The sequence below is a fragment of the Mesoplodon bidens genome (assembly GCF_964165515.1).
Source record: "Mesoplodon bidens genome assembly, chromosome: 13".
Taxonomy (NCBI): domain Eukaryota; kingdom Metazoa; phylum Chordata; class Mammalia; order Artiodactyla; family Ziphiidae; genus Mesoplodon; species Mesoplodon bidens.
This window is the reverse complement of record NC_138169.1, coordinates 42,964,745-42,984,986: the sequence shown is the minus strand read 5'-3', so window position 1 is coordinate 42,984,986 and position 20,242 is coordinate 42,964,745. Positions and strand designations below refer to the sequence as shown.

At 43.6% G+C, this 20,242-nt stretch overlaps 1 protein-coding gene across 5 annotated transcripts in view; it reads left to right on the top strand.

Annotated features, from left to right (window-relative positions):
* The window catches only part of KCTD1 (potassium channel tetramerization domain containing 1), a 90,878-nt gene extending 82,268 nt beyond the window's left edge, over positions 1-8,610 (top strand). For all 5 annotated transcript variants that reach the window (XM_081251853.1, XM_081251852.1, XM_081251850.1 and 2 more), the window contains 2 exons: positions 3,819-4,124; positions 8,315-8,610. In XM_081251853.1, coding sequence (XP_081107979.1) covers positions 3,819-4,124; positions 8,315-8,473 — 465 coding nt within the window. In that variant the 3' untranslated portion in view covers positions 8,474-8,610. The remainder of the gene's footprint in view (positions 1-3,818; positions 4,125-8,314) is intronic.
* Positions 8,611-20,242: the final 11,632 nt, after the last annotated feature.

The window sequence follows — 20,242 nt, the reverse complement described above, 5'->3', positions numbered from 1 at the left end:
TACACACTTGACTTGTGAACTCAGAGGAAAAAAGGAGGAGGGCAGAGTCAGCGTAGGGGGGACTTGTAACCCAGGCCCTGTTAGTCTCATTACTTTGGGGTTATGGTAGACAAACTGGTAGATCAGGGCGTTTGCACAGACACAGGCTCATACAGTAGCAGGGCTGGAAACAACTTGAATGCGATTGATTCCACTCGCTTGACAGGTTAAGTACACTGGAGCCCTAAACAGTTAAGGGGACTATCTGGCAATATGGCGACCCTCCCAGACCTCCAGCCTTTCCCCTGGAGTCCCACCCAAACACACAGTATTTCAACAAGAATCTAACAAATGCCACAGTTATGGGCTGGATTACAGATTGTATAACCACTTGGCAGCCAGAATCCAGAGACTTAATTTATTAGCTAACTGTCAGCCTGAACAAAGCCCTGTATGTAGCCCTGTCCTCTCAGTACTTTTAGAAATGATTCACACATAGAAACAGGACACCCAGTTCAAAATGACACAAAAACGAGAGGGAGACCGAGAACATGGGTGAAAGAATTTGAATTTTCTCAATACCTTGGAACAAACTCAGAACCTACAGTATGTAATTTAAAGAGGGATAAATAATGGAGGACTTAAAATTTTTCACAAAAGCTGAATGAGGAAGACCTAGCTCCATAGCAACTTTGTGGAAAAGGTGTAGGGATTTCACTGTAAGCCGAATAAGCAGAATGTGAATATAGTAATGGGACTGTGGGGATGCCAGGAAAGCTAATATGACCTTATGCCATGTGGTGGGCAGAATAATGCCCCCCAAAGATGTCCATGTCCTAATTCCTGAAAGCTATAACTATGTCACCTCACACAGCAAAGGGGATTTTACAGATGTGACTAGATGAAGGATCTTGAGATGGGGGGATTATCCTGGATAATCCAGGTGGACCCAACTTAGTCAAACGATCCTTACAAGTGAAAGAAGGAGGGGAAGGGGTCAGAGTAAGAGGAGGAGATGTGACAATGGTAGCAGAGCGGGGAGTGATGCAGGACCAGAAGCCAAGTGGTGCAGGCAGCCTCTGGAAGCTGGAAAAGTCAAGGAAATGGATTCTCCCCTAGAGCTTCCAGAATAAACACAGCCTTAGTGACTCATCTTGGACTTCTGATTCCCAGAACTATAGGAGAATAAGTTCATGTTGTTTTAAGCTACTAAACCTGTGATAATTATTACAGCAGCAACAGAGAACTAATACAGACTGCATTCATAGCAGTTACAGTGTCCAGCCAAGCAAAGGTGGTGCAGTGCACTCATGAGATCACATGTGAAATGTTAGGTTCCATTCTGGTTTGGGTTTTAGGCAGCATGTTGACAAATTCAAGTACAGTTGACCCATGAACAATGCAAGGATTGGGGGGCCAACCCTCCTCGCAGTTGAAAACCTGCATATGATTTAATCGGCCCTCTGTGTCTGCAGTTACACGTCCGCGGATTCAACCAACTGCAGATCATGTCACACTGTGGTACCTATTTAGTGAAAGAAGTCCACATGTAAGTGGACCCGTGTAGTTCAAGCCTGTGTTTTTCAAGGGTCAGCTGTACGTACTAGATGTTGAAGAACTTCGAAGTCATAACAAATGAAAAGGAGCTGAAACGATGGGGTATTTTCAGCCTGAATAATATTTAGACGTAACAGTTGTCTTCAAATATTTGAAGGGTTAACACGTCAAAGATTAAGATCACTGAAACCCCAGAGGGTGGAATTAAGAACAAATAAGTTGAAGTTACCGGAAATTCAGGTCATTCTAACAAAGACATTTACAACAATCACAGCTTCAAAGTAAATACTGTGCCTTGTTAGGTAGTAAGCTTCCCACCTCTGGAAGCATTCAGTCAGAGGCTGAATGATCACTACACAGTGATATTAGAAAGGAGTCCTCCTTGACTCCCAGGGTCAAGGTTGGTCCAGAAGACTGCTGTGAGCACTTTTAAGATCTGAAGACTTGATGTGATGGCATGTTTTTCACTGGAGTCCAGATTCTTTTTCATGCTAAAATTTGGAATTAAATCTCACAGGAGAATAAAAAGCAGTAGCAGAAGTTCTCACTTCTGTTGCTTGTGTAACTCTCAATACTGTTTAAATCTCCTTGAGAGCTGTCATCTTGATGAGTAAGTAAGATATTAAGGTCAGTATGTCACACTTGGTGGACTTCACAGATGGCCAGGGCACGGCAGTGGGGTCCCCAGGTTGACCAGGAGGAACCTGCCGTTCCCTCACTCCTACCCTCAGGCTGGGCTGGGCTGGGGGCTCGGTTCTGCCCTCAGAGCGACCACACCGCAGCGTGGTTCTCAACACCTCAAACCGAGCAGTACCTCCTGTGAGACAGGAGGCGAAGCAGGTGAAATGAGATGATGGGAGCAGTGGGCTGCTCCCCTGCAGGGAGCCAGGCTCCTGTAGTGATGGGGTTGCTAGGAGACGACAGAGTAAAGCAGCAGCCCCTTCTGCTGACCAGCGTCCAGGTCATGTCTCCCACCTGGCCCGAGTTGCTCAGCACCGAAGGTAGACGATCCAGCTAGGGACCCACTCACACTTTCTTGCCCCTCCACGCTGTTTTCTGTGGAAGCCTTGAATAATGCTCCAGCTGTTGATCTGCAAGGACAAGCAAAGTGCCAAATAAAGGAGCTCTCCTGAAGTCGTGCCCTCCTATGCTCCGTCCCGAGGCCTCTGGAGGCCCTCGAGCCCTGGGCTCAGGCATTGGCTCTCCTGCAGGCACCGGGCACCGCCTGCCAGCCCCAGCCCATGGAAGGAAGGCGAAATGCGTGTCAGTTGATTAACATGTTGTCAACCAGCGTGTCTGGACAAGTGTCCACGCACCTCACAGCCAGAGATGATTGTGGCCATGGCTACGTTTAGACGTAATCCTGACCTGCTTGGTAACTCTCTTCCGAAGCTGCTGCCTCCCCGCCATCCTCTCTTGTCCTCCCAGTCAGTGGCTTGTGTGTGTTTTAATAGACAGTTTTTTAAGACAAGAGAAAAAGAAACCACGCCCAAGACTGGGTGGCTACGTTTTAGAAGTGGACTAGTTTCCTTTCCTGCACATCTGCCTTTCGGGAGCCCAGGCCTGAGGTGCTCTCACTTTGTTTGCCTCTCTCACTTTGTGATGGGGGCACCGAGGGCTGGTGGAGGGCAGTGCGTCCTCCATCGGCCTCCCCCAAACCATCACCCATCCCGCAAGTTTAGGTAAAAACAGCATGCGTGCCCTCCAGGTGCCCATCCACCCGCTCTCCAGCCCCACCTCCACCACGGCCCTGCCCCTCCCCCTCCTGTGAGACGTTCTGGAGCTGCCACCGAAGGTGACAAGGAGCATAGGCTCCTGGTGAATGGTGCACAGCTATGCCTCCCTCGCCTCGACCCATATAGGCGCTCCATCCAGCGGCCATAAAGTGGATTCTCACGGACACAAACTGTAAACACCCAAAGGCATTTTTCTACAAAAAGAGAAAAGTCTTGGTGAATCCTTTCACATCCTAGTTTTCTCATCTGCAAAATGGGAGTCAAAATGGTTCCCAAGTCACTGGGCCATTATGGGGATTTCATGAAAGCACTTAGAAGGGTCCCACCTGCCCCTTAATACCTTTAGCTCCTATTATAATCACTGAATGAATGAATGAACGAATGCAAATTGAGTCTGTACGAAAGTGTCATATAAGTGAAAAATTTACCCCCAGATTTGATTATTGAAGTAACAGGGGTGAAAAATTCACCTCTCACATGTGGACATTTTTGGCACCTTATGTTTGCATTTCACACTGTGAAATACCTTTTTTTTTTTTTTTTCAGGACTACACTTTGTTATATGAAGAGGCAAAATATTTTCAGCTTCAGCCCATGTTGTTGGAGATGGAAAGATGGAAACAGGACAGAGAAACCGGTCGCTTTTCAAGGCCCTGTGAGTGCCTCGTGGTACGTGTTGCCCCAGACCTCGGAGAAAGGATCACGCTCAGCGGTGACAAATCCTTGATAGAAGAAGTGTTCCCAGAGATCGGCGACGTGATGTGTAACTCCGTCAACGCAGGCTGGAATCACGACTCAACACACGTCATCAGATTCCCACTGAATGGCTACTGTCACCTCAACTCAGTCCAGGTACAGTGTCGTCACACACTGGGTGGCCTCGAATGTTGCTCTTAATGCTGTTATCTTGCCTGCATGTGGTACCTTTCCCCCAGAGAGCTGGAGAACCCTCACGTGGTTGGGGGGCGTCAACTGTTCACCCCTCTACAGCAGTCATTCAGTCATTCCACAAACATTTGTTGAACATCTACTGTGTGCTGGGTGCTGGTATGAGCACTGGAGATACAGAAGGGAAGAAAACAGACAACAGCCCTCTTTTCGTGGAAAAGAGGGAATTATATTACGGGACTGGGGGTGGGAGGGTGCAAACAATAACCAACCTCAATGATGGGCGGGTAGTGAGAAGAGGATGCCTAGGGCAGGGTATCCTGGCGGGGGGAGCAGAGAGCGCTGAAGCCCCCAGGGTAGGAGCACGTGCTTGACATACTGAGGAGTATCAGGAAAGCCAGCGTGGCTTGAAGTGAGTAAAGGTGGGGGGGTTAGTGCAGAGCCCCCCCAGGGACAGATGGTGGAGTGCCCCACAGAGGGTGGGAAGAGCTCTGGGATTCTTTGTTTTGGTTTCTTTTGGGTTTGGTTCCCTTGCTTGTATGAGTCAAATGGAAAGCCATTTGAGGATTTTGAGCAAGAGAGTGACACGTTGTAACACGTATTTGAAAGTGAATATTCCAGCAACAGGTGGAAACCAGGGGGAGCAAGGGGACCAGTTAGAAAACTGGTCCAAGCAATAACTGAGGAGTTTCCGACTCTGAATATCTTTTTTTTTTTTTTTTTTTTTTTTGGCTGCGCTACGCGGCATGCGGGATTTTAGTTCCCCGACCAGGGAGGGATTGAACCCGTGCCCCCTGCAGTGGAAGCACGGAGTCTTAGCCACTGGACTGGCAGGGAAGTTCCAAAGTAATTTGGTTTGTTTGTTTTTTGTTTGGGAGGCACCGCACAGCTTGGGGGACCTTAGTTCCCTGTCCAGGGGTTGAACCCGGGCCCTCGGCAGTGAGAGCGCAGAGTCCTAACCACTGGACTGCCCTGAATATCTTGAATGTAGAGCTGACAAGGTTTTCTGACAATGGCTCTGGGTGGTAGGACAGAAGCAAAGATGACTAAGATTTTTGATGGAGGAACTGGGTGAATGGAATTAGTGTTTTCTGAGATAGAGAAGTTTATGGCAGATGAAGACTTAAGGGCAGAATTCAGAAGTTTGGCTGACAAGGTGTGAGGGGCCACGTGCCTTAGACGATGGTGATTGTGGTCACCGTCATAACTGACGCGTGCCAGCCCTAGGCCAAGCGTTGTCCGTGCTTGTCTTCTTACACCAACCCTAACAGGTAAGCACTGTAAATTCCCTGTCTTGCTGATGAGAAAACGGAAGCACACCTGGGTCTTGACTCCAGGTCTGTGTGATTCAAAACGATTTGAAGTCAATGGAGTGAGGGTTTGGGGGCTTTTCTCTGTCTTTTTAATTGGAACGGGTCCATGGCTTTATTCAGTATTGAGCCAACAAAACCTCTCCCCAAACTCCAAGACTAGAAGCACCCACTCTACCATTCTGCCTCTTGAGGACAGTTTCACAACTATTTATCATTTTAAAATTTTGTGACCAGGTGTCTAAGAGTAGAGTAGCAGGAAACTGGCAGACACTGAGCCCTGGGCGTGCCAGAGGAAGGCACACACCCCAGTAGGCAGCAGGTGGCGCCTGGGCTGTGCAGGCCCGGAGTCGCACCCTGGACCTGTACAGTTCCTGAGCGGGGCCTCAGAGATTTAGAAAAGCCTCTAGAGCCCTGAAAGCCTTTGCCCTCCTCCCCGCGCCCTGCCCCGCCCCCCGCCCCCAGCTCTCTCCAGACAGCATTTCATGGCTTCTCTAGGGCCCCATCCCTAGGGCCACTGAATAACTATCAGAAATTCACAAGCCTGACACGTTTCCCAGTCATTCGAGTCTGATCAGATGTGGATTTCCACCTGGATTAACGTCATCATATGACATGGCCTTGCGAGCTCCTGCCCCATCTAGAGGGCAGGCACCATCTTCTAGGCGTTCAGAGGCTTTGGGATAAGGCACAGGAGCCCTGATAGCTACCCAAGTGATTTTTTTTTTGTGTGTGTGTGGTACGCGGGCCTCTCACTGCTGTGGCCTCTCCCGTTGCGGAGCACAGGCTCCGGACGCGCAGGCTCAGCGGCCATGGCTCACGGGCCCAGCCGCTCCGCGACATGTGGGATCCTCCCGGACCGGGGCACGAACCCGTGTCCTCTGCATCGGCAGGCGGACTCTCAACCATTGCGCCACCAGGGAAGCCCCCAAGTGATTTTAATATTCCCAAATGATCAATAACTTTAAGGAACTTTGCTATTAACGAGTTGTGGCTTAAAAAGGAACGGTCAAGAAGCATGAGCTATCTGCATTACACTGGAATAAGCTTTACCATCTTCAAGGTAACATTGGATCATATTGAATAATTATCAAATGCGTATTAGACCCTCTGGGGAGGAAGCTTAGGGACTTCCTTATATTAGCAATTTAGCGACCTAACAACACTGAAAGACAAAGGATATCAGAGTTAAGTTCTTTATTCTTCAGCTTCCTCTACCTTTGTAATTTCTCTCCTGATCAAGGCAAAAAAAATCCTTTCCAAGGCAGTGGCTTGGCCAAGCAGGCTGGGGTGTTTCTTGCTGACAAGCTACATTCCTGCCTCTACTGGGGAAATCTCCTGAGAGCGAGCTGTTCACCTTTTTATTCACCTGCCACCAAAGCACATTTTAATGTGCTTGATTCTGAACTTAGAGATTGTTTTCTTCATAGTGTCGTTCTGCTGCCTGGTGTGCATATGCATTGTGAATTTATGTACAGAAGTAGACACTGCAGGGAAGAGTGTTCATTTTGTTCCCATAAGGACTTGTTTCTTTTTTTTTTTAATTTGCCACCATTTGAGGTTTTAATTTTTAGAATGCATACTCTTGCTTTCCCATCTCATCTAGTTAGCTATTTTGCAAAATAGCAGATTATATTACATGCAAAAGTAGCCAACCAAAAAATAATAATTCAAAAAAAGACATAGTAAGGATTCACTGTAATTACATTTTGAGAGTTATTTGGTAACATTTCACTTTGTTCCAAAAATTTAAAAAATTTGAGCCAGGCATTTTTTCTAAAGTTATGATTGAGTCATCTTGCCTTTAGAGTGGTGTAGATATAATTTAATTACATCCAGAATCCTGGCAGGGAACATTTGCAAGTCTAATATTTGTTGGATTCCTAAAGAAACAGAATGCTCTAGATCAGTTTCCTGTATTTCTGCATATCTGAGAGTTGCAGGAAATGTTTCCTGCATTCAAGAGTGTCAGACAAGTAGTGACAAACCCAGGGATCTTTCTGGCATTAGGTATTTGATTTCAAAGTCAGATTATATGGGTTATGTTTGTATGAGAAGTTTAGAACACCTTTACTTTTGGATGTTTTTCTAATGCAGATCATATACAACCATTGCATTTATTCTTGCCTCCCTGGATACACCCAAGGCAATAGAACTACTTCAAAAGCCACAAACTTGAAAAGCTGTATATAAACCTCGACTGTCTTTAATAGTCCATTTCTTCTGCTGTTAAAATTGCATCCGTCTTTCAAGCTGAAATATATTAACTCAGTTTCATGAAATTTGAACAATGGCCGCAGTCAAGAGTGAATGAGTTGAGGCTGAATCACCGATGGAGTAAATTCAGATACTATCACTGTCTCTCCGTAGTCTTTATCATCTCATCGAATATATGTTAGTGGTAAATGAGCTTTGAAATGTGAACCCTCTCTTTCGGTAGAGAAGGTGGAGTTGCACATTGCAAAAACCATGGGATTTGAGGCCAAAGAGACCTAAGTTGGAAATCCAATTCCATCACTTACTAGGAGTGAGCCTTACTTTTCTCATCTGTCAAATGGACTACCTCCACCCATTATGCAAGGTGGTTGTAATGAGTAAATGAACTTGGCATGTGTAAAGCTAGGGTGTAAAGGAACATTTTAGGTATTAAAAGCATTTGCTCGCTCCCTCCTGCCCTGTAATCCAGACTTTTGTTTGAAAGCAGAGAAACAGAGAGGTTTAAGGGTTGGATAAGATGAACCAGAGCTGCACATGATCCCAAACTTTGGGACAGTCTTTGGGCTGTTTATGTGGCCAAAGGACCTAGCTCACCCCTAACTGCATGCTTGTGTCGGTCCCTCGCAGGTCCTCGAGAGGTTGCAGCAAAGAGGCTTTGGAATCGTGGGCTCCTGTGGGGGAGGAGTGGACTCATCTCAGTTCAGCGAATACGTCCTGCGGCGGGAACTGAGGCGGACGCCCCGTGGACCCTCTGTCATCCGGATAAAGCAAGAGCCTCTGGACTAAGTGGACGTATTTCTTATGCAAAAAGGAGAAAACATACACAACAAATAATGCAAATAAGAAAGGGACATTTATGTGCAGTTGGGACAGCAAACCAAGTCCTGGACCTAAAATTGAATAAAAGACACATTTGTATCCAATAGAGACCACACCTGTATTCATATGGGAACAATTGGAATAGTGATATCCTCAAGGTGTAAAAAATATATAAATATATATATATATGTCAAAAGGTAGGAAATGCAAAAAAAGAAAAAAAGGTGGTAGCTACAGTTGGTGCTGTGATGGCCGTGAAGTGTCCTGGGCCTCCCAAGGCCTCTGACCAATAAACAAGCCACAAGCAGTGAGGACGCATCTCCTTACAGTTTCCATTGCCAACAGCCATCCATTCATTCTTTTTCCTTTGTCCTTCTTTTTCCTTTTTTAAAGAAACAAGAACACTTAGAATCGCATTTCTTTGCATATGGAAGTTTCATGTCTCTCTTTAGACGGGGGGGACTGGGCAGGACTTCAAAAACAACTCTCATGAGCACACTGCGTTCGAAAGACGTTAGACATGAAATTTTAAATGTAGTTTGTACAGAAGCCACACTTTTTTGTCCGCCTCACAGATGTGAACATGACTTTGTTTTTAAACCGATCAGTTTTGCAAAGGGGCCAGAATTATTACTTGTTAGAGTTGCTCCAGTTTGAGTCTGCTGCTTTCCTACAATTTTTCAAATTTTATAATGTATTAAATACAATAAACTCTGTTTAAAAAATAAGGTCTGTGTGAAACACACGTGTTGGGGTGAGGCGGTATTAAAACGAAATTTTTCTATTTTAAAATTCTCTGTGTCGAACATTAAAAAGAGGCCTAAAAGCTGAGGCCGGTGTTGAGATCCAAACCCACTAAAGGATAAGGATGTCGACCCTCCTTCTGAACAGTTCTGTTACTGCTCAGTGTTAGGTCAGGTGCTTTGTTATTCTGCATTGGTTAGCAAGATAAACCTTCCTTCCTGTGAGTTTACAAATTTCAGTTCTCTCTTTCTGCAGAGCGAACCACGCCCAAACTCAGCAGCTTATAATATTTTCTTCTCTCTCTTGATTGTGTGATCCTCCTGTGTGGATTGGCCTGCATGTGATGTCATCTGGGGCGTGACCAGGGCGCCAGTCCCCACTGGCTATGGGCCTCTTCATGTGGTTTGGGCATCTCCCAGCGTGGGAGCTAGGTTCCAAGAGGGAGGAAGGAAGCCACGGTTCCCCGGAAGGCCAGGCCTGGAGCTACTCAATGCACTTCTGCAGGACTCTGTTAGTTCAGCAGATACAGAGCCAGCCCAGATTCAAGGAGGGGCAGGGGATAAAAACGCACCTCCTGTAGGGGAGAGTGCCAAAGAAGTTGTAGCCAAATTGAATCTACCATGACACCTGTCCAAAAAAAATCCAAAAAGTAAGGCATTAATGGCTTTGGAAGAAGTAGGGAAAAATCTCAGGGCCAGAATGATCGCTTTCTTATTAGCCAGAGAGGCGAGAAACCGGAGATGTCAGTACCACTTTGGAATCAGGCCCTCAGCTTTTCCAGGGTATTAGTGATTCTGAAGACGACTCTGTCAGCGCTGCCACCACCTTTCTTCCTTACTTCTTCTTCCTCATTCCAGACGCTCAAAATAAACCTGGCATGATGATAAGATTGACAGTTAAACTATAATGTGTTTCTGAGGCAGAGATGTTCTTGTGGTGATGCCCCATTTCCATCCTGAACTTTCTTTTTCTAAATTAAAAAGTCTATGCCTGAGGACACTAGTAATAAAAATATTTGGGGCTTCTGAAACTAAAGGTAAGCTGTTAATGGCTCCAATCACCCCCCTGAAACACAGAGGCAGCCCAAACACTGAATTACTCTAATGACTGCCAGCCAGGCTTTCACGTGGTTGTTTAATTTCCCCTCATTGGCGACTAGTACACACCACTGTATCCGATGGAGACAGCCAGGGCTGCTCCCACCGGCTGCTTGGTCATCCGCGTCTGCTGAAAGGAAAACAAAATTGCTCTATGATTTTACTGGTAATCCATTCTCAGTGGGTAAAATTTCCTAAAAGCAATAAAGCAAGGGCCCCACTTTGGGACTTTCTGCTGGTTATTGTCATCAGTGAACATTTACCCAGCACTCTCTCTGGGCAGTTAGTATTGTCCCAATCAAACACTCCACAGAATTATGTGTACTTTGTTCTTTTCTGAGCTCTTATGCCCATTTATACAACTATAACCCAGTTGTGCATTCTTTCTACAGAAACTCCAATCCATTTCAACAGAGCAAACACATCAGATGTTATGTTCATGTTTTTAGGTCTTACAACGAATAGATTCCCAGACACCAAAGTACTTCAGGAAAGAGCTGGTCAATCAAAATATAATTGAGTTACAATCTTATTTTTTCCCCTACATTTAATTATCCAGTATATAGGGTTATCCATACTTCACCAGTTGTCCAAATAAGGATATTTATAGCTGTGCTTATTTTCCCCACAGAGGATGGGATCAAGGCTCAGCGCTGCATTGATTATCAATGTCTTTAGACCCTAATTTAGAAAGATTTCCCGCCTTTTTTTTTTCTTTTTCTTTCTTTTCTTCTTTTCCTGTGTTCCATGACATTGGTCTATTTGGAAAGTAAGAGTCAGTTGTTCTGGAGTTTGTTGCACAATCTAGATTTATCTGCTTGGTAGAGTCAAGTTACCTTTTTTTGCAAGAATACTGCATAGGGATGTTATTTCCTCATTACATCACATCTCAAGGGTCTGTTTGGCTCGTAATGGTGATGATAATTTTATTTATATTTTTTGTTTTTATTTTTTGTTATTGTAGATCTTATTGCATGTCAGTTGTGGTTTTTCTTTGGTGGCGGTAATTCTGACCACTCGAGGTGACAGTCACCAAATTTCTCCAATGTAAAGGCAGTTCGTCCCTTTGCAATTAATAACTAATCTATGGGATGAAATTGTGAGATTGTAAATACCCTGTACCTCAACACACTTTCACCTGATGGTTTTAACATTCATTGGTAATCTTCTCCTGAATCAGTCATTACCTTGGTGGTTATAAAAGTGTACTCTTAAAAAAGCTACTATTGCCTGAACCTTTGGTATTTGAAATGACCTTTTTTTTTTGAGCAAAATACATTTCTTTAGTCTAAGTCGCACAAACTATAATCTTTGACCTGCTCTTTACTAAGAAGTATTTTTAGAAAAAGTAGAATGAAGCAAAGCCAGTTCTTAACTGGTTTCTAAATATTAGATGAGTTTTCACATAGTAATAATAATCGCCATGCACTTGATGTTTTCTCTGCCCAAGGCACTGTGCTAAGTACTTCACCTGCACATAACTCACTGAATCCTTATGACCACACTAGAGGTTGTATTATCCCCATTTTTCAGTTAAAGAAACTATTAAGCCATCAAGTAAATGATATGATAAAGGCTAATGTTCAGTTAAGCTTTCTAAGGAGGGCCCAAAACAAAATATTTGAGAAAAAGTAAGTTTTCATGTTGTAGTAGGATGATGAAGAAAGTAGATTATTAGCTAACAGCATGTTCTCCTTAGAATGGAGATGTAGTCCTATATTTAAATATTTTGATCATCCCTCACAATATATTGGGCTCTTGGTTTTGGTGATACTCTGAGGATTGTGACATGGTTTCTGCCATGGGGTACTGGGGGAGGGGGTGTTCCCACACACCAAGCAGCAGAATTAGGGCCTGTACCCAGCTAACCACAGTACAAGGCACTATGGATGGGCATCACATTTACAAACCAACGATTATAGAAATGCCAGATGATGAGGTTCACATCTGGTTGGGGAAATTAGAAAAGCATCACAGGGGAGGTGGCACCTGAAAGATGGGTAGGCTTTCACAAGGAAGGGGTATAGAGGGAGGGCGGAGGCTCCAAGCTGGGAAAGCAGGAAGCAGGTTCAGAGAATGCTGTGGATGCAGCTGGCTTAACTGGGATGTGAAACATGGCAGAAAACGACAGTGGACTGGGGGTTATCTTGAGTGCCAGGCTGGAGGGTGGACTTGATTCAGCAGCTTTTGGAGGATCATAGGAGGTAGGCACTGTGGATATTCACCTACGGGGTCTGCGGACTGGAGTGGCTGGATCAGTGTCGGCGTGAGGGGCAGTTGAGTGGCTGTTTTTTCCAGTTTATCCATTTATGACTACTAACCAGGTTAAGAGCTGAGAATTCAAAGATATATGAGAAAATAAGACATCACCTTGGGCATCAGGGTGACAAACTCAGATACCTACAAGGGCCAGGTGAGTCTCAGAAATTAGGAAGCAGACAAGCAGGAACACGTGCGCCCCATTCAGAGGGGCAGCCCCTCCTCCACTGCAGCAGGTACTCCAGCAGAACAAGAAGCCTGTATCCTTCAACTTCTCATTTTTCTAGAAAACCTGGAAATCTAGATTTTTGTGTGAAATCTCTAGCTGTGAATGTTAGAACAAACTCATTTTTTTCCCAAGTGTACAGACCAAGCAAGACATCTGCAGAGTTTGTAGCTCTGAAAGTTATGAAAATAATAAAAACAGTTTTAGACATTCTAGAAGAATTCCATTTGGGTAGAATCATAAGCGATGGCACCAGAACTAAATTGTGTGAGAACATGACTTTTATAAAATACGGAAATTTAAGGCAAGCTTTCAGTCATATATCATTTGATCATAAAGATTTAAATCCTGGCGTATAAATGACAATAGCGATTATAAGCTACCTTCATTCCATGCTTTCCACATGCCAGTCACTGTGCTCGGGGTTTTACAGATGTTCTTCTGTCCTCATGCTAACTCAAGGAAGTCGGCATTATTATCCCAATTTTACAGAGGAGAACATTGATATGTTAAAAAGAAAAAAGTGCCAAATTCCACAAGACACTTGGAACAACACGTTCTCTCTCTCTCTCACACACACACACACACATACGTCTGATGAATACCTTGGACTCAACTCTTTCTTGTTTTCTAATTCATGCAAAAAATGATTTTTCTCTGTCATTGGCAACTTCAGTAAGTTCGTCATAAAGGCACTAGACAAAAGTGTCGCTGCAGTAACTTACTGGCTCTAGGGTAGGAATTACTAAGCCCTGAGAAGTGTTTTCTCTGACTTTGTAACCATCAAGCAACTCTTCTCAATAAAAGCTTACATTGATTATGTCCCGGCTCCCCCAACTTGCCCGCTCTTAAGACACACAAAAGGCACTTGTCAAAGTTACAGTTTCCAGTCCCTCTCCCCAGCCCCCAATCTCCCCACCAATGTCTTGAATCTCAGTCTCCAAGTGAAGAGCCCAGGAAGCTGTGTTTTAACAATGCCCATCGCAGGTGACATTTCGATCAGGCAAGGTTGGAAATTACTGGGTGATATCACTGTGTCCCTCAACCTAGACTAAGAATAGTAGATGAGAACCTTCTGCGGGTGCTTTTGTGACTTGCCTTCTTATGACTTCGTTGATGTTGGTTAAACAATAGTTGGCCCCTTCCATTGATTTGAAGGCCAGATTGAATACTTCCAGTGGAGTTAGTGGGGGTGGGGAAGTACTTAACTGAAATTTAACCTGAGGGCCCTCATCCTTTCCTAATTAGGGAGAGAACTACCTGATCCTGCAGAAATTGTCTATCAGCTACAGAATCCTTTCACCTCCTTTTAACAAGCTACCTGAGGTTTGAATGAACAGAAACCTTACAGGAGAGAATTACCACAGCATCTGCCACGTGTAAAAATAGCTAACTACAGGTGTGCAGGAATCCGACGTTTCCCGTATATTTTAATTTGTGTGAGTTTCTTTGAAATTTAAATGATGATTTTTCAACCTTCAGAATTTGAAGAAGTATGTAAATCTATAACCCTAACCAGTTTAACACAAAAGCCCTTTGCATATGCTTAAAAAATTCTAGATTCAGGGCTTCCCTGGTGGCGCAGTGGTTGAGAGTCCGCCTGCCGATGCAGGGGACACGGGTTCGTGCCCCGGTCCGGGAAGATCCCACGTGCCGCGGAGCGGCTGGGCCCATGAGCCATGGCCGCTGAGCCTGCGCGTCCGGAGCCTGTGCTCCGCAACGGGAGAGGCCACAACAGTAAGAGGCCCGTGTACGGCAAAAAAAAAAAAAAAAAAAATTGCTAGATTCAGAGAGCTCAGTGTGACTGTATTTCCCATGACTCCAAGTTCATTCTCCCTCTCCCCACCCCCTCAGCTTCCTCTTTCTCCCTCACTCTCAGGGTGAAACCCAGTGTTTCATCACTCCTCACAATCTATCAGATCGTGCTTGTCAGAATTTGGAACAGACAGTACAGGTATTAAATTATACTGTTGACTAACAGGACTAAAAAAGCCAGAGCAACGCTTGCTGTGCATTCCACTCAAACTCTGGAACTTGTCTCAGAAAGCCTGTTCTGGAAGCTGAAAACCAAATCTTTGTCACAGAAGCCTCACCTTAGTTGGAAAAGAAGCAAGATCAGTAGGGACAGTTGATTAAATCAACTGAGGAGGCCCCAAAGGATCATTTAAAGATCTGCAGCTTGAGCCATCTATTCGATGCCACTGGTTTTTTTGGCCACACCAAGTGGCTTGCGGGATCTTGGTTCCCTGACCAGTGACTGAACCCCCTGCCCTTGGCAGTGAAAGCGCAGAATCCTAACCACTGGACCGCCAGGGAATTGCCTCCACTGGTGTTGCTATTAGTCAGCGATAATGGGCAACTGGATTGGCAAGAGAAAATGATGGGAGATGGATTGCTGGGGGGCCTTAACGTTTCAGTTTTGCATCCATTATTGCTCTGTATTTGAAATGGTATTGTGTTATTTAAAATACTGTTGTCCTATAGTCTTATTCTCACATATGTGGTCTCTTAATATCTATAAATACCAGAAAATTCAGAGTTCTGTTAAGTAGGTTGCGTATTCATGAAAATAATTCAGTTATAGCTCTTACTTTAAGCAGAGTAGATGTATTTCTACAACAGAACATTGACCTATATAATCTTTTCCCTACTGGCATCCTAATTGCAAAATCAGAGTTATTTCTCATAGCTCCAGAGTCAGGGGAACTACATACACATCCCCACATCCTTCCTTCCCGTAGCTTTTTGCCTCTGTCCGGTCTGCATTAACCATCCTTCATCCCCGTGCCCACTCCTTAGATATTTTCTTCCAAGCAGAGATAGTCAAGTGATGGATCAAAATATGTCCATACAATCACTAAAAGCTTTTGTGTTAATATTTAAAATATACAAAGGAAATGACTTACCTAAACCCAAAACACTGACAAAGCAGGTGGTATTTCGTGGGGTCCATGGGAAAGCCCTATGGCAATGTGAAGCCAGGTCACTCATTTCTCAAATTCTCACTCCAAGGTGTGAACATCTTTTTCTGTGTATCACTGCTCTTCTTGGGCTCCTGTCTCTCCCTGGGTGATCTCATCCATCGATGGCTTCCCCATCACCTATGCTTCAGGCCCAACTTATTCCAGAGCTTCAGGCAGGGTAGGCAGCTGCAGGGACACAGTGACAAGTAAGCTATGGTCCTGCCATTCGACTTTAGTTAGGCAAGTGAGTGAGATGTAATCAGATCACTTCAATATATTCTGTCATAGCAATGACAGATGTAGGGTCTGTACAATGTTTCCCTTTCACTATCCAGAACTGAACTTATTTTAGCCCCAGCCCTGTCCTTTCTCCTTTTAAATTTCTTATCTCAGTTCAAGATGCTCTCTTCCATCCAAACCAGGCATCCATTTCCTGCCCTCTCCATTCTAGTTGGCCACCAAGTTCTACAGAAAGTATCTCCTAAACATTTCTCAAATCAGTCTCTTCCTCTCCATCCCTACTACCACTTCTCAGTGTCATATTATCAACTCCTCTTCTGTGGACTATTTCCATAAGATCTTAATTGGTTTTCCTGCCAGGAATTGGGTGTGTCATCCCCCAAATGCTTCTTCCACTTTGCAGCCTCTCACTCCCCTGTTAAAAGCCCAGCAATGTCTCCTCATTGCTTTCAGAATCATCTTGTTTCCTTAGTACGGCATCCAAGGCTCTCCTCGACCTAACTCTCAGCCTCATCTCCTGCATAAGTACAGGAGCTTTTAGCTCCCCCATGTGTCTTATTGTTTTAAGTCTTCCTGCTTTGAAATATATTTATCATCTTATTTGCTTAATCACCTTCCCCTCATCCTTGAAGATTCCCTTTACCTATTGCCACATTCCCATGGGCGCTTCAGCTGGGCGACCCTTCTTTATGGTCCTAAAGCATCCTATTTGTACTTTTATTATGGCACTGATCACATAATACTGAAATATTTATTTACATGTCTACATCGAATGGCCAAACTTAAGATCGTCAATGGGAGAAATCTGACTTATTTCTGTCACACCTAGTGGATGCTAAAGAAATTATTTGTTGTGACATATGAAATAAACAAATGAAGTCTATTATTCCTAGAAAAGGCAGAGTCTGTGTTTTCATGTTACTAACCCCATCACTTGGAGAGACTGTTTATCCGCATAAGCACTAGATCAAATGTAAATTATTTGTAAAGGAACAGGCATACAATAGGGAATCCATTACTAGTAATATTAAATCCCTTAAGCACTGTAGGTTTTTAAATGTGTACTTTGGATTTTGCCCAATTAAAAGTTATGGTGGGGGCTTCCCTGGTGGCGCAGTGGTTGAGAGTCCGCCTGCCGATGCAGGGGACATGGGTTCGTGCCCCGGTCCGGGAAGATCCCACATGCCACGGAGCGGCTGGCCCTGTGAGCCATGGCTGCTGAGCCTGCGCGTCCGGAGCCTGTGCTCCGCAACGGGAGAGGCCACAACAGTGAGAGGCCCGCGTACCGCAAAAAAAAAAAAAAAAAAAAAAAGTTATGGTGGACCTCCACACTTGACCAGTATGGAATAACAGATTTACTCTACCACATGAAACAACTAAAAAACTGGACCAAGTATATGAAACAGTGGTTTTCAAGACACTGGATATCAGGCAACAGAGGACAGTGATGTCTGAGAGGTGGATAACACACAGGGTGATCAGACTTCCCTGGTGGTGCAGTGGTTAAGAATCTGCCTGCCAGTGCAGAGGATGCAGGTTCGAGCCCTGGTCTGGGAGGGTCCCACATGCTGCAGAGCAACTAAGCCCGTGCGCCACACTACTGAGCCTGCACTCTAGAGCCTGTGAGCCACAACCAGCCTGCGTGCCACAACTACTGAAGCCTGCATGCCTAGACCCCGTGTTCCACAACAAGAGAAGCCACCACAATGAGAAGGCCACTCACTGCAATGAAGAGCAGCCCCTGCTTGCTGCAACTAGAGAAAGCCCACATGCAGCAATGAAGACCCAATGCAGCCAAAAATGTAAATAAATAAATAAATTAATTAATTAAAAACAAACAAACAAAAAACCCCAGGGTGATCCCTACATTTGCCCGGGCATGGTACAGGGAAAGGTAACTCAGGCAGAAGCCAGTGGTCTCCTTGAGTTGGAGAGACAGAGCTGGCAGTCCAGGGAAGCCAAGACATCTAGAGTTTATAGAACAGAGTAATGGGGAGGTGAGAACTGCACACAGAGAGGGAAGGCCAAAGAACTGAAGAGGGTCTTCCTGGAGTCTTCAGCTGAGTACTGATCAGTGCATGTGGCTGAGGAAACTGCCCAAGGTTAGGCAAAGAGCTATGTAGAAGGATTAGAAAAACTGTTGCTCACACAGGGCCAGCGATAGTTCCTATTTCCACCAGAGTGGAAAACCTCATAATTAATGGGGCATTGTCTAGAATACTCAGAATGCCTTAGTGGTAGGAAAAAATTAGCCATAAACTAAACATAGCTCTGATCTCACCTAACAAAGCTTAAAAGCAAATCCCAAAGGGGTCAAACTATTTCCAAGTAACTCAACCTCATGCTAAAACAAAGTTCAAGAATATTTATAGGAATACAAATATATCCAGCAGCCAACAATGTAAAATTCGCAATATCTGGCATCTAATAAAAAATTACCAGGTATGCAAAAGAGCAGGAAAATTCAACCCATAGTAAGAAGAAATATCAATCTATATAAATCAACCTAGAAATGATAAAGATGATAGAATCAGTGGACAAAGACATTAAAACAGCTATTAAACTATATTCCATATGTCCGAGGAGCTAAAGTGAAGAATGAACATGTTAACTGGTGACATGGGAAATATAATAAAGAACAGAGTCAAATTTCTAGAAACAAAAATTCCAGTGCCTGGAAAATACACCTGATAGAATTAATAGCAGATTATATATTAGAGAAGAAAAAAATAGTGAACTTGAAGATATAGTAATAGAAACTATCTAAAATGAACCACAGATTTCTGAAACAAAATGAACAGATCATTGCTGAGCTGTGGGGCAACTTCAGTCAGCCTAATATACATGTAATCAGAGTCTCTCTCAAGGAGTGCGCGGAAAGAAACTGAAAAGTATTTGAAGAAACAATGGTTGAATATTTTCCAAATTTGAAGATGACTATCAACCCACAGATCCAAGGAGCTCAATGAACTCTGAGGAAAAGAAATATGAGGAAAAACACACCAAGGTACATCATAACCAAATTGCTTAAAAACAGTGATAAAGAAAAAAATCTTAAAAGCAGCCATGAGGGGAGAATGAAGATACATTATAAACAGAAGGAGAAAGATAGGATGATAGCAAATTTCTTGTCAGAAACAATGCAAGCCAGAAGACATTGGAGTAACATCTTTAAAGTACTGAAAGACATAATCTGTCATCCTAGATTTCTATACCTAGTAAAACTATCTTTCAAAAACAATGGCAAACTAAAGACTTTTCCAGACATACAAAGGCTAAAAGAATTCATCACCAGCAGACCTCTCTACAAAAAATGTTGAAGGAAGTCCTTCAGGCAGAAGGGAAATGATACTAGAGGGAAACCTGCATTTATACAAAAAATGAGGAGCACTGGAAATGACAACTACCTGGGTAAACATAAAAGGCTTTATTTTTTATTGTTTAAATATTTTAAAAAGATAATCGACCATTTAAAGGAAAAATAACAACACTGCATTGAAAATTTGTAGCATATGTAGAAGTAAAATGTATGACAATAGCAAATGGAAGAGAGAAATACAAGGTTCTCATGTCACTTCACTACTTGTCAAGTGATATCATATCACATGAAGGCAGACTGTGATATCTGAAAGATGATACTATATATAAACACTAAAACAGCCACTGCATCAATGCAACAAAGAGTTACAGCTGATAAGACAACACGGATGAAATAAAATCATTAAAAACACTCACTTTATCCAAAATAAGTCAGAAAAAAGAAGAAAAGCAAACAAAGTGCAATGGAATAAGTAAAAAGGAGCACCCAACTAGAATTAAGCCATATCAAGAATCACATTAAATATAAATGGCCTAACACCTCAATTAAGAGACAAATGTTGTCAGATTGGATGAAAATACATCACCCACCTATATGATGCCTACAGGAAACCCCACTTTCAATAAGAAATAGGTTAAAAGTAAAAGGATGGGAAAAAATATACCACACTAACACCAATCAAAAGAAAGCTAGAGTTACTGTATTAATATCAGTCAAACAAGATTTCAGAGCAGAGAATATTACCAGGGATAAAAAGGTCATTTCATAATTATAAAGAGGTCAAGAGCACATACTTCTAGCCTTTTTTTTTTTTTGGCACATAATAACAGAGCATTAGAGTAGAATAGAATAGGAACTAAAAAATGATAGAATTGCTGAGAGATATAG